This window comes from Anastrepha obliqua, chromosome 2 (assembly GCF_027943255.1).
Source record: "Anastrepha obliqua isolate idAnaObli1 chromosome 2, idAnaObli1_1.0, whole genome shotgun sequence".
Classification (NCBI taxonomy): domain Eukaryota; kingdom Metazoa; phylum Arthropoda; class Insecta; order Diptera; family Tephritidae; genus Anastrepha; species Anastrepha obliqua.
Window position 1 is genome coordinate 13,525,088 of NC_072893.1, and position 14,930 is coordinate 13,540,017.

At 34.5% G+C, this 14,930-nt stretch overlaps 2 protein-coding genes across 2 annotated transcripts; one reads left to right on the forward strand and one right to left on the reverse strand.

Moving 5' to 3' along the window:
• The first annotated feature begins 2,833 nt into the window (after nt 1-2,833).
• LOC129238894 (ATP synthase subunit gamma, mitochondrial) lies at nt 2,834-4,059 on the forward strand. Its single transcript, XM_054874120.1, has 2 exons — nt 2,834-2,935; nt 3,008-4,059. Exon 2 carries the CDS (start codon nt 3,041-3,043, stop codon nt 3,932-3,934), a length of 894 nt encoding a protein of 297 aa, XP_054730095.1. The 5' UTR covers nt 2,834-2,935; nt 3,008-3,040; the 3' UTR covers nt 3,935-4,059.
• A 750-nt stretch (nt 4,060-4,809) lies between these two features.
• On the reverse strand, nt 4,810-14,627 carry LOC129238583 (surfeit locus protein 4 homolog). Its single transcript, XM_054873653.1, has 5 exons — nt 14,368-14,627; nt 7,381-7,644; nt 7,065-7,295; nt 6,814-6,993; nt 4,810-5,603 (listed from the first exon to the last, which is right to left on the reverse strand). The coding sequence occupies exons 1-5, from the start codon at nt 14,416-14,418 to the stop codon at nt 5,517-5,519; spliced, it is 813 nt and encodes a 270-aa protein (XP_054729628.1). The 5' UTR covers nt 14,419-14,627; the 3' UTR covers nt 4,810-5,516.
• Nucleotides 14,628-14,930: the final 303 nt, after the last annotated feature.

Sequence of the window (14,930 nt, forward strand, 5' to 3'; positions counted from 1 at the left end):
CAAATTTTTATATTCGTTAATAAAATTAACATAATTTTCATTATTTTCAATTGCCATTTTTTCCTTTTTCACTTTATTTTACTCCGCACGAACCTTCTTCTTTGCTTGTGTTCAACGAACTGAACGAGTAAAAGCAGTAAGCAATGATACACACGAGGCAACGGTTGCAGCAACCTGTCCCAAAAATCAAATTTATTTGATATTTCAGGCAACGGTTGCAGCAACACGAAAATCATTTGGCAACACAGCTACACACGAGGCAACGGTTGCTTCAACATGGCCGAGTTGCTGCAACGGTTGCCTGGTGTGTATTTAGCTTAATAAAAATATAGTAAACTAGAACCGTCGAGAGGCACTTTTATCATTTTTGACGTTTGCAAACCATTTAATTGTTGTTGTAGCATCATAAACATTCCCCATACATATGTATATGGGAAATGGTGCTGAAGTGAGAGTCCTTGGCCGGATATAAATCCGGGTCGTTCCGGTAACGTAAAACCGCCTGTCTAAAGCTCAGCCCAAGTACTGCCGAATTCTTTTGCTACATCTTTACTTCAAAAAAATGCAGATCTCCTGCGCTCGTATGTACATATGTATATTCAAACACCCCTAAATTCTTTGGTTGCATAATACATATCTATACTAATATTATAAAGAGGAAAACTTTGTTTGTTTGTTGGTTTGTTTGTTTGTTTGTTTGTTTGTTTGTTTGTTTGTTTGTTTGTTTGTTTGTTTGTAACGAATAGGCTCAAAAACTACTGGACCGATTTTAAAAATTCTTTCACCATTCGAAAACTACATTATCCACGAGTAACATGGATTACATTTTATTTTGGAAAAAAATAGGGTTCCGTAAGATATTTGGATTTTTCGGACACAAACTGAAAAAAATCTTATATCTTATATATAAAATAAAGTCAACTTTTTGTGTGTGTTCGCTAACCGGCCGTGTCTGCACCGAATTAAACCAAACTTACACACATTGCTAAGAAGGTATTGAAGATGGTTTCCGTATAGTTTGGATACCTATTGGTGGATAGGGCTCGAGATATAGGTCAAAACGTGGACCCGGGTAACCTTCGGATGTGTATGTACAATATGGGTATCAAATGGAAGCTGTTGGTGAATGCTTTAGTTCAGAGTATTTTTCATGCCGCTCCGTGACTAGGGTCTCGAGATAGAGACCAAAACGTGGAGCCTAGAATGTGTTTGTACAATATGGATATCAAATGAAAGCTGTTGATAAGTGCTTTAATACGGGGTAATTTTCATACCTATTGATGACTAGGGTCTCGAAATATATGCCAAAACGTGGACCCGCCGTGTCTTTGAACCGAATTAAACCAAACTTATGCACATTGTTAAGTAAGTATTGAAAATGGGTTTCGTAAAGTTTGGTTGTAATTCGGAGCAGTGGCAACGGGTACAGCGTTCTTTTGAGCCAGCCATAATGTCGCTTACTTTCTTAACGCTTGGGGCGGAACTTAACTGTCAAATTGACAGTGTGAGTTACAATGTGTCAATATTTCTTTCTGATTTGGATGCCATAAGGAAAAAACGTAAGTGCAACATGTAAAAATTGTTTGTGAATTTTTTTGGAGTGGGTTTTGGAACAGTGAATAATTTCTTACGAAATTTGAGAATTTAATGTGAAATCCGAATGAAATTATGTGTTCGTGAAAAAAACAATTTTTTCGTTTTTTTTTTTTTTGAAAAATATAAATGAATAATGGTTAAAACAGCTCCAATGCTTAATAAAACATATAAATTGAAACGAAAAATTCATGGATGATCAGGAAAGAAGACGATTGTTTATTCATATGCGTTGATTTGAAATTTAAAAACAATCTTCTTTTTTCCTGATTTTCAATTTATATTTTATATTTACTCAAAAACAAATAGAAAAACAAAAAATATTGTTTATGCCAAAGCGGTTGAATAAAGAATAAAGAAATAAATAATATGAAAACCATATATTTTCTGTTCTAAACCATATCTATTCTATTTTAGTGTGCCCAGCGAAGGGGGCCGGGTTTGCTAGTGTTTATATATAAATAATGTTCAATGTGCCTTAGAACTAAAACAAATGGATTGAACATTTTATATGATGATTCTCTTATTTTTTTTATTACATTTGGTATTTGGTAAAAACCAAATTATAAAAAAAGGGTTTGTCACATCCCTCAATTGTGACAAAATATACTTTGAACATAAGCAAACTATTAAGGAAGTAATTTCCAGATACAAAAAAAAAAAAAAAATCAAATCAACAAAAAAAGGGTGGAAGCGCCAATTATATATATTTGGTATTTTTGCATCCCTTATAACCAAATAGCTTCAGAATCAATCTCACGTATAAAATTTTAATTGACTCTTTAGTTTTATATTTAGATACTTTGTTTCTATATGACATTTACTTGCTCTCTGGTGAAAAACCGTATACTGCTAGCAAACTTAAACAAAATCATTGGCAATAGATTGTGAGAACAGTTTCACCTTACCACGGTGTATACCAAAGATGATAGAATACAAGCTTACGTTTTCCGAATTTGCTGTGTCGTCAGGCTACATGAGTAAACATACATGAGAACGGGGAATTACATATTTGTGAAGAGAAAGAGCAGGCAAAAGCAACAGAAACCACCAAACACAAGAAATTACATGAACACACGCACAAACACTTTCTTGCCATGGCTTCATCCCGTCCTTTTTTTTTTTTTGTTTTGTAGTATTAAGGTGTCATCACATATGTCAAAATCGCGAAAAATAGAACAAAGGTTTTCAAAAGGCGCCACCTTTAGTTTTTAAGGAGGAACTTTACTACTGTCAGTGAAATTTCCTTCAAATACGTTTTACCAACACTATTCATACCTTACATAAGAGGAAGTTCTCAACACCATTTTCTGTCAACTGCTTCGTGTCGTGAAAAAATTTGGTAATTGTGTCTTTGCATAACCAAAATTTATAAAAAATATTGTAAAACTAATAAATTTAATTCCAATTACAGTTTTGTGCGCGGTACGGATTTCAATTTACGAAGATGATGATGCAGCGAGCTAACCTTTTGGTCCCCGTAGCCATTGAGGCGACCTTACAGTCGCAGCCGCAACGGGGTATGGCTACTCTAAAAGCCATTTCGATCCGTTTGAAGTCGGTGAAGAACATTCAAAAAATTACGCAATCCATGAAGATGGTGTCGGCCGCTAAATATTCGCGTGCTGAGCGTGACTTAAAGGCTGCTCGCCCTTATGGTATTGGTGCACAACAATTCTTCGAGAAAACTGAAATCCAATCCGACGAAAAGGCCGAACCAAAGAAGTTGTTGATTGCCATGACCTCTGACCGTGGTCTATGCGGTGCTGTGCACACCGGTGTTGCTCGCCACATCCGTAACGAATTGGCCAGTGGTGAAGCCAACACGAAGATATTCTGCGTAGGCGACAAGTCGCGTTCCATTTTGGCACGTACTTTTGGCAAGAACATCTTGATGGTAGCTAACGAAGTTGGCCGTCTACCCCCTACCTTCCTGGATGCCTCTAAAATTGCTCATGAGGTGCTAAAGACAGGTTATGACTTCACCGAAGGTCAAATCATCTACAACAAATTTAAATCGGTGGTATCATATCAGTTGTCTACGCTGCCAGTGTTTAGTGCACCAACCGTAGAGAAATCGGAAAAGTTAGCACTTTATGATTCCCTCGACAGTGATATTGTACAGAGCTACTTGGAATATTCACTGGCGTCGCTAATATTTTTCACCATGAAGGAAGGTGCTTGCTCCGAGCAATCTTCCCGTATGACTGCCATGGACAACGCGTCCAAGAACGCTGGTGAAATGATTGAGAAACTTACACTCACATTTAACCGTACCAGACAGGCTGTTATCACTCGCGAGTTGATTGAAATCATCTCTGGAGCTGCCGCTTTGAATTAAGTGCGAACGATTTCAAATGCATTAAAAAAAGATTCTGCAAAGAAGAAAGAAAGTGTTTTTAAGTACATAAAGATACGGAAGTTGAAAGAAATTATAAATAAATAAAAAATTACGATAAACTTTGACACGTTTTTGTAACAAGTTTCTAATTGGAAAATAATAGGTTTACTGCAAGATTTCACAAATCAAATTCAAATTTATCCATTTGTGGAACAACATCAAGGCGCACGCCGAAAATAGAATAGGAGGAGGAACTTGGCCAAATACCTAACAAGCGTATGCGTCAATTATTTAAGAATTAAATTTTAAAAGTTTCGTATTGTAATTAGATAACTTTAAACTAAAAAATTACTTAGAGAAACCGGAGTAAAGAGTATCAGATTTTACATTTTAATTCAAGTTGTGACCAGCCTTAAAAATTAGAGCGATTGTTAAGGTTTATGTCCAAGGAGAGTGTCAAAATTTTTGAAATAAAAAAGGCACTTGCGGTGAAATGTATGGATGCTGTCTTACAAATGGTGGGGCTTGCAGTTTTATATCATCTCCGAAGGGCAGATGGTCATTTATGAGGAACTTTTTCATGGCAGAAGTTGGCAATTGCCTATTAGTAGCGGGCCGACCGCTAGTGAAAAAAAACTGTTTCATTAGTTTAATACTTCACGTCTATTGCGGGCTTCGAAGGCGAAGCAGCCGAATGGGAATCATGGACAAACCCAACAAACCACAGTTAGATAACCTTTTCATAACCAAGAGTTGACTCCCTTAACTGCCTACCTGTTGATAGAACTACATACTAAAGAATTTCAAAACATTGGGATATTCCTATTTTTGCGTCTCTACCAAGCAATTATTTTCTATGAAAGAAAGATACGATCTTTGTTTTATTTTTATAAGAAAAATATCCCATTTTCTTCACCAAGTTTTATTTTATCATTTTCCCAATTTTATATTTAATCATTTTCTTTATCTTAAAAATAACAGAAATTAATGACATTAACACAGAAAATAGAGCAAATTACAAAACATAATCAAGTATTTTTTTTTTTCGTTTTCGGAGCAACTGAAACAGATTTTACTTAAAAAATAAGGTTGATCGCATAAATAAAACTTTTTCGTTTTTCCCTGTATGTAAATAGGCGAGCATAGCGGTCCAATTACATACTACAACCTGGAATTTTTGTGACAAACCCTCAGTGCTTAGGTTTCACTTGACTCATGTTTATTTAACAACTTTTATCAATTGCGGAAGTATAAATGGAATAATTTTTGTTCGCTTCTAATACAAAATTTCATGGTGGAAGGATCGTTATTGTTCACAAACAAATGTCAAGAACCCCTTTAAATTATTCACGGTTAAATTTTTTTTATACAATGATTTTTATCTTTTTTTATGTTTGTTTTATTTGTTTTTATCATTATTTCTTCCATTTTATGGTTGTTGTTGTTGTTGTTGTTTATCGCTTGTTATTATAAAAAAAGGTGTCTAATTTATGAAACAAAAACAAATACATTTATATAAAATAATAAAATTAATCATTTTCTCTCCTGTGCATGAGGATGCTCTAGATTGTCGCGGCAAATTCTACCATTTCTTTTTATGTTCGTCCATTGAAACGCCGCCTGGCCCCAGTGAGACAATCATTAACAAACCGCCGATAACGGAGAGCGTCTGAAAAAAAGAAGGCAAATAAGGTTTAAAATAAAATTTGAAATATCGAAAAAATTAATCTTATAGAAAGCAATTCTATGCTAGCAAATTATTAATAGGTAAAAAACGAAATATTTATGTAAAATTAAAAACGAATTCGTCGCAGTCAGTGTACATTAATAAGGTATCCGAAAGAAATTTTAAATAAAATAAACAATAATAATAAAATTGAATAAAATCAATAATTACTAAGTTTTGTTGAATTTGGTTTTGTACTTAACAAATATGTAAGTAAACCAGCATATAACAAAACATTTTTTGCTATTTTTTGAAGTGAAACTTCTTAGGCGTCGATGGACGAGCGAGAATGGAGAGTAAAATTTCAAGGCCATGCAACGTTTTGGGCATTTTCGTTCCGCTAGAGAGAAAAAAAGATATAACGTAGAGGAAAAAGAGAGAGAGCTATGCCTTATATATATCTTAGATACACTTTAAGCTATTTTTCCCCGAGTTTTTCCTAATTTCAAGTGAACAATAACACAGCCTAGTTTTTGGCGCTTGTTTGTTGGTGCAAACTTGTAGGAAATATATTTTTGGTGCCTATTTTTTGGCGTTATATTTCCTTGCTGCCTACTGTTTGGGGCGTTTTTGGTCCCAATTTTTTTGGTGTCTACTTTTTGGCGCTTATTTCCGTTTCCTGGCTAGTGCTTGTGCGTACTATAAAGTGCTTATCCATTTCGGCGTCGGATTTAATTGGTATTGCCTTGCGGTTGTTGTTGTTGTTGTAGCAGCATAAACATTCCCCATACATATAAGGGGAATGCTGCTGAAGTGCTAGTCCTTGGCCGGATATAAGTCCGGGTCGTTCCGGTAACGTAGAGCCGACTGTCGTGGGAGCGTAATTTGAGCCGTCCTGGAATCGCTGCGTTTGTGCGGGTGATAAACGCTTGGATTAGTGCGCGTTGTTGCCACGGTTTGTGATCGGCGTTTACCTACACCGGTCGACCCTTCTCCGTTTTTTGTAAATTTTGGTGTATTTGTATTCTCTGTAAATGGTGTGAATTTATTTAGATATATATTCTTTCTTTCTCTCTCTCTCTCTCATTCACTCTCCGGTCTCTCCCTCTTTCTTTGTCTGCCTTGAAAGTATCACTTCTGTTTTGTGTACTACGCTACACGCACTTTGTTTTAAATATTAATATAATAGATTAAAGTTATGTAAACATTTTACCTGGAAAAAGTCATATTTTAGAAAATCTCTAAGTGGCTTATACGAAGGAATGGTCCACCACGCGTTATGATACAAATTCAAAACAGTCAACAGTGCTACGAGGATGAGTGCAGACAATTTTGTTTTATAACCAATTGTTACGAGAACCATCAAAATCGAGCCGACGATATCTTGCAAAATCTAAAAACAATTTAAACAAAACAAGTCAAAAATGCATAATCCTCAATCGAGTTTTCTGCCATGAAGCCTACCTGAAGGAAGCTCAATTCGAAGCGTATCAGCGTTATAAACATAAATGCAAGCAATACACGACCAGCGAGCTGCATAACATTTTTCGGTTTATTCTCACCGAGAGAGGGCACACCAGCGAACAGACTACGTCCTTCCACTCGTGATTCAGCTAATACAAGCAACAGTGCGCCTATCAGCGCCAGATTGCGAAACAAGAATTGTATGTCCCAAAGTATAGAGTAAGCGATTGTCTAATTGAGATAATGAAATTTCTTTGTATGAAGACAGTTCTAAATAATATAAATAAAATATAAAATGTGGTGGTCAGTATTTTACCTGTAGCACTACAATAAAAAAGAGCACACCCACAGCAATGTCCACCTTATACCTAGCGATAACCATTACACAGCCACCCAATTGTCCAAATAAATTCACTAGCACGAAAACTGTCGCTAAAAATTTGCCACAGCCCCAACTCATGTCCATATATTCGCGTTGCTCGTTCCATTGAAAGTACATGCGTAGACCATCTTCGAAGAACGTCGCGATCAAACATAGACGAGCAACTGTGGGGAGGATATTTTTGCCGCGACGTATAACCTAAAAAACCAAGTAAATAAAGAATGTAAGTACAAAATCTATGAAATTAGATAATTCAAAAATTCATTTCATTTACACAAAAATACATATATATGTAAATACACATACATACATGTGCTAATTAAAAATCTTTAATAAAAAAAATAAGTGACTTTCTTATGAAATCTTCAAATGCTAAAATATTGCTTTTGGTGTTTCAAATATTGTAGGGGAAATAGGGGAATTCATTCAACACAGTTATAATACCGAGTTGCGACTGCAAATAAAGTTTATGTGTGTGCGCAACTCGCGCTACTTCTGTATGCTAAGTTTCGGCAACCAGCTATCATAAACACCGAGATAATAAATAATCTGCACAGAATCATCTATTAAAAGTCATTATTATTCAATATGGATTTTATTGAGTTGCAGTTATGAACTATAACTGGCGTCATTGTAACTGTTATTCAAGATAGTAATAACGACATTCGGTTCTACGTAACCGGCACAACCCGAAGACGAACAATCACCTCAGCAGCATTCCCCGTATATATGTATGTATGGGGAATTTTTATGCTGCTACAACAATAACATAGAAATATTTAACTAAATTCTAACCAATTTGGGGTTTCAACACGATAATTCATAAAATATGCTAAAATGGATATACACACGAATACTTTAGTTGCATTTTATTTAAATCTTATTAATTTAATCAACCGGATTTAGTAGAAATACCACAAAATAAAATCATAGCAAACATACGCTTTGTACATACTTATGTACCTCCAATACATGTGTATGTTACTATATACAGCTGTTGTCAGCTAATTAGAAACGCTCCCTTTTGATGAACGCTTGATGAGCATAATATTAAACTGTTTAAATTTACCGTTATTTTTTCTCTTAAAATCATTTGCATTGCTTTTGTTACTCTATTTACTACCCAATGCGCCTAGTTTTGTAGTTGTGAAATTGAAGTACCGTTAATATTATCCAACGCAGTGCATGGGTTACTTAGTTCAAGGTAAATAAACTGAGACAAGTAATTAGAAACAGTTGTTCAATGGAAGCATATTCGGCGAGTTGTGTTATTTTAATAGTAATATAATCGACTTTTTGGTATGTACCATATATATTTTAAATTGGTTGTTTAAAAGCAACTAAAATATTCGTCTTCAAGATGTGTAATGGGAAAAAGCAGCAGCTGTACACCTGCCCTGCGGAGCTCCATTTTTGACCTTTCTAAAGCTGGAAAGTCGTACAGTGAAATTTCTAAGCAAGTCAAAAGCTCAAAAAAAATGGTTTTTAATGCCTTAAAGCATATCCAACTTTTTAAGACTTTTGACAATGTTCTACGTAAAAAAGGCCGCGGAAAACTTCAGCAGAAATTGACCGCAAGATAGCAATCATCTCCAAAAGAGACCCAAAAAAGACTTCCACTGACATCCAACGGAAAATTCAGGATCAATATAATTTCGAAATATCCTCGAGGACAATTGCTCGGCGTCTGGTCGAATCTGGACTGCATGGCAGAGCACCACGCAAGAAGCCCCTTCTAACCAAGATACAAAGGAGACGGCGAGTAGTCTTTGCGAGATCCCATTGGTCATGGACTCCAAATCAATGGAAATATATCGTTTGGAGCGATGAAACCAAGATAAATCGCATAGGCCCAGATGGTAGAAGGTATGTTCGACGGAAATTAAACAAGAATTCAATCCTCGCTACGTTTCACGGGTAGTGAAGCATTGTGGAGGATCAATCATGGTGTGGGGATGCGTCTGGTGGAATGGTGTTGGCCCAATCCATTGGATTGATGGAATTTTAAATAAGGAGAAATACGTCGATATAATAAAAAATGTAATGTTGCCGTGGGCTGAGGAGAATTTGCCTGTTATACGGAAGTTTAAACAGGATAATGATCCAAAGCACACGGCAAAGTTGACGAAACAGTTTTTCGACGAAAATTCCATCAATGTTTTGGAATGGCCATCATCCAGTCCGGACTTAAACCCAATAGAGCATCTCTGGGGTGACGTTAAAAAAGCCGTGAGTACCAAAAATATCCCAAATATGGATGTCCTTTTTGCCGGAGTAAAAACGGCATGGCAAGCAATACCTGTGGCGCGCTGTCAGAATCTCATTACATCAATGCGCAATCGATGTGAGGCAGTGTTGAAGCAAAAGGGTTATGGAACCAAATACTAACATAATCTTTATGTTGATCTGATAATACATTACTGTTTGTAATTAGTTGCCCTGTCCAAATCGTGCATTTCACATGCTTTAAAAAAATATATACATATATATTTAATAAAGAATTACGATTAAATTGTTTTCCACAAGTTTTTAAGTTTATCATATGTTTAAATAAAATTGGCAAAAGGTTATGAAAATACGTCTTTAAAAGGAAAATGGAAAATTTATTTTGAAATGAGTGTCGTTTCTAATTAGCTGTCAACAGCTGTATGTATGTCATACTTGGTTACGTTTTCCGTGAGTTAAACGAGTGGCACTTTTTTATAAATTATTCACTTTGATAACCATGAACAAATGGCGTACTCGTAAATTAAATATTGCCAATAATAAAATTAGCAACGCTATTTCTTATATATATTTATACATATATATATATAATTGGCGCGTACACCCTTTTTGGGGTGTTTGGCCGAGCTCCTCCTCCTATTTGTGGTGTGCGTCTTGATGTTGTTCCACAAATGGAGGGGGTTACAGTTTCAAGCCGACTCCAAACGGCAGATATTTTTTTAATGAGGAGCTTTTTCATGGCAGAAATACACTCGTAGTCTTGTCATTGCCTGCCGAGGGGCGACCGCTATTAGAAAAATGTTTTTCTTAATTTGGTGTTTCACCGAGATTCGAACCCACGTTCTATCTGTAAATTCCGAATGGTAGTCACGCACCAACCCATTCGACTACGGCGGCCGCTGCTATTTCTTAGAGTTTTAAATTTTAACTCTGCCAAGTAACTTACAGTACCTAACAAAAACAAGCACACATCTATTCGGAACACGTTTAGAATACTCACTACCGAATTTTAGCTGAATTTGGCAATTGTTTCTACATAAAACTGGTTTCCTCAAAAAATCACTAAATGTGTTATGAAGAGAGCTCGATGGTTCCTTTGCCGGAATGATATAAAGTGAGCATCTTACCAGATATAAAAAGTACGAAAGGAGCAGCGAATTACTACATATTTTCTCACTAACGAAAACTAACAAAACTGGTTCTACAGCTGCTAAACTATCATCAACCTCGAAAGTTTGCACAGTTGTGTGGAATAATCTTAGTATTTATGTAATTTTGGAATTATAATATAGAACTAACTTTGACATTGAATATTATCAATTCAGTTAAGAAGCAAATATTTAACTCTTTCGTAGACACCTGTGCTCACAACAATAGCAACGCGACATTTCTAAAGCTTTAAGGATTTATTTAGCTTTTTTTATGAAAATATAGTTCTTACTGCTATAAAACCAAAACCAAAATCAAAAGTTTTTTCTAATTTGTATGCAAAGCTTGAAGCTTTAAGTTATACGATTTTTGTTGTAGTAAAAAATAACCGTTGTTGTAGTAAAAGAAACACCGTATAGTCGAAACTTTCCAATATAACGAGCTACAATTGTTATCAAGACAAGTGTACATATGTATTTTTATTACTAAAAATTTAGAATCAGGAATACTACACAAATATTTAAAAATGTATATACATGTTTTAAAGGGAGCGTGTCATTATTCTGTTTTACAAAATTCTGGATGTCAAAATTCTGTAAATTGCAAAAAAATTCTGCTTTTTAAAATTCTGCTTTTTTGAAATTCTGCTTTTGAAAATTCTGCTTTCTAAAATTCTGCCTGTTTAATGCGAAAAATTCTGCTTTATTCAAGTTTTGTGATTTTCGTCATTCAAGAAGTAACAAAATAAACATTTAATTCATAAATATACATATAGGTATGTTTAAGCGATAACAATATTTTAGTTTAGCCAATTACAATATTTTTTGCAATTCTTTTTAAATATGTAGTGTGACTTAATTCATTTCTTTTTTTAATAATTCTTCGCAGCTGTTCGTTTTTTTTTTTAGAAGAGTTCTACGCAAAAATACTGTGGATTGTGTAGGCGGAGTTGGACTGATGAGGGTTATTTTTTTGAAGCGCGGCCGAAGGCCGCCCACGCGAAAACGAGTTCTACGCAAAAATACGGTGGATTGCGTAGCCGGAGTCGGACTGATGAGGGTTATTTTTTTAAGGGGTTAGGTGGGTTTGAAAATTTCAAAAAATCGAATTTTGTTTTTTTGTCTCATTAAATAGTACAGTATGTTTAAAATACTCTCCTAAAATTTTAAGTCAATCCGAGTAAAATTCTAAGAGATAGACCCTTCAGAAGTTCCGCTCATTAGGCCACGTCAGTTGAGCGCTTCGCTCGTATACGTGTTTATCTCAAAACTCCATTTTTTGAGTCGGTGGACACGATGTCTCGAAAAGTTATGAAGCGATTTAGTTCAAATTTTGTACAAATCTTTGAAATAACATTATCTAGTTATTGAACGAAGGATTTTTTTTTTTGTTAATTACAACAATTGTTTTTAGCCAATGTATGTCGAAAATTTCACTAAAAAATGTGTTTTTTGGTTCAAAGCCTGTCATAAATTCAAATTTTGATTTTTTTTTCCTTCGTACAACAACGAGATTTATCCATGTACTAACGAAATCCGTTTGGTTTTCTGATTTTAGATGCACCAATAATGAGCTATGCTGTCCACGGCAAGAGCATATTTTTTGAGACGTCAAGGAAGATGAGGTACCAACGGCTGAGTTTTCGAAATTTTTAAATTAAAATTTCACAAAATACTGTTTATATATGTATCTTAGATACAGTGAATTGCTTAAATAAAATATATGATTTTATATACTAAAAAAATAGTCAAAATCTTCGTTTTTCAACCTCTGAAACCCACCTAACCCCTTAAAGCGTGGCCGAAGGCCGCCCACGCGAAAAGAAGTTCTACGCAAAAATACTGTGGATTCTATCGAAACTGAAGAAAAAATTATTATTATTATTTTTTATTTAATATCTCGAATAATAATATTATTCGAGATATTAAATAAAAAATAATAATAATAATAAATTAAATAATTACATTACCTCTTTAACATTGTTAACATTGTATTTTAATACAGAATTTTGAAAGCAGAATTTTAAAAAAGCAGAATTTTAAAAAAGCAGAATTTTAAAAAGCAGAATTTTGTTTTTAGAATTTTGTACAGGCAGAATTTCGACACCAACCCGTTTTAAATACTGTTTATTGACATATTTTTTATTTTCAACATTTCATATGTAATTGTTTCACATACAAACTCATTTTTAATGCTTTTTCAATGCTATTTCCGCACTCTCTACTGTATTTACAGTTTTAACGGCGCATGCGTGTCTTTCTTGTTATGTAAAAATATGAAGTCAAAGTGCATGTGTGGCGTTTTTAAACGTGATCACCACACAGCAAGACATTATTAAACTTTCGAAAACTAAAACATTTCTGCTAACTGTGGCAAGGAAAAGAGAGACACGAAACTGGCCAAAAGAGCAACTCCCCACTAAGTATGCAGATAAATTTAGATTTGGTAATCCGAAACAGAAAGCAAAAGTTAAATACGCTTAATGTTACCTGACGGACGAAGTGTGGAGAAAGCGTAAAAAAATTTACTGATTGTTATGCTACTCTGCACTTGCTTCAAGCGCACATATGCCTACATACATTTTTATGTACAAGCAGTAAATGTAGTATATTAACAACGGAAACGGATGAAATGACTTTTTCTTCGTTGTATTGGTTTTGTTGTGCGAAAAAGTCATGATTTTAAATTCACTTTTTACAATTAACAGTTAGGTAACTGCAAACAGAATATAAAAAAAATAAACAAATAAAAATGTTAGCAATTATTATGAATCATTTTGAAATCATTTTTTGATTTTTAAACAGGCCTACATAGTATATTGCTAAATAAAGTATTCTAGTTTTGTATAATCGTGTATTTATTATTAGCGAAACTCTATTCAGATAACCAAAAAATTAAACTGCAACAAGTGGTAGTACTTGCCTTATTACGGATTGACGCTAAAATATAATACTGTGTTGTTCCATTGAACAACATATGAGTTACCTACACTACTCTGGTTCGCCATGTTATAGAATATCGAAAACTTAGGTTTAATTATGCAGAAGAAATATATAATCTGTGGTAATGTTATAATTTCTCTAAATAATACACTCATTTCCCCTATAACCTAAAATTAATAGAGATTGTATTATTTCTTTAAGATAAGTGTTTGCCATACGAAGATTATTGGTCAATATTTGTACAACGCCACTATCGCAAAAAACATGCAAATGCCCATCTATAACAAGAGCAGCACCAATAGACACACTAACAACAAAACGCCGAGACAACAACAACCCAAACTGACTGATACGAATGGATGACGTTGACAGTTTTTTCGTAATCTACCGTGCGGCCTGTCAATTCCGCTGCCCTCATCTCTTTCCTTTGCAAACACCAGGATGGCAGCCGTAACACAATTATTTTACCCGTTAAGTTGGTGGACACTTTCTCTAAAAATGTCACATCACAAATCTTTGTTTTTGATTGTGTTTTTTTTTTGTATAGCTATCTTCTAAGAACTATATCAACTACTGAATTTTCCAAACTTTTTGACCAATTTACCTGATCCGCCACATCTTCCGTTTTCGAAATGTACTCGTTGGGGATATTCATTTTTGTTTATGTATATGGTATTCGCTGCTTTCCCGGAACTTTGGATCAGTGGAACAAATCCTTACGTTATGGCTTGAGTTAAAAAGCCCTACTTTCTTTTACAATTCCGTACTGCCTTTTTAATATTTAAAATAAAAAATGTTAACAAAATCTCAAGAAACACGAATCACTTATACACGAACCACGAAAACGAGACAAATGTTGAAAGAGAACACGTCTGCTGCTGTTATTAGTGTTGCATTTGTATCTACAAAAGCAGTGTTGTACAACGTTTCAAGTTATTTCCAATTAGCAATTTCTAAACTATTATTATTACTTGATCTTTAACTACATATTTTCATAATATGCGCCAAGAAATATATCGTTTAAATATTCAGGAAATAACCACTTAGGGAATCAGTAGACTACTTTTCTTCACACCACTTAAACTTGCATGAAGTATGATAGAATGTAATCTAAATGATGGATATATTATACATATATGTCAAGGCGCATTTAGTAAAGGTGATGGC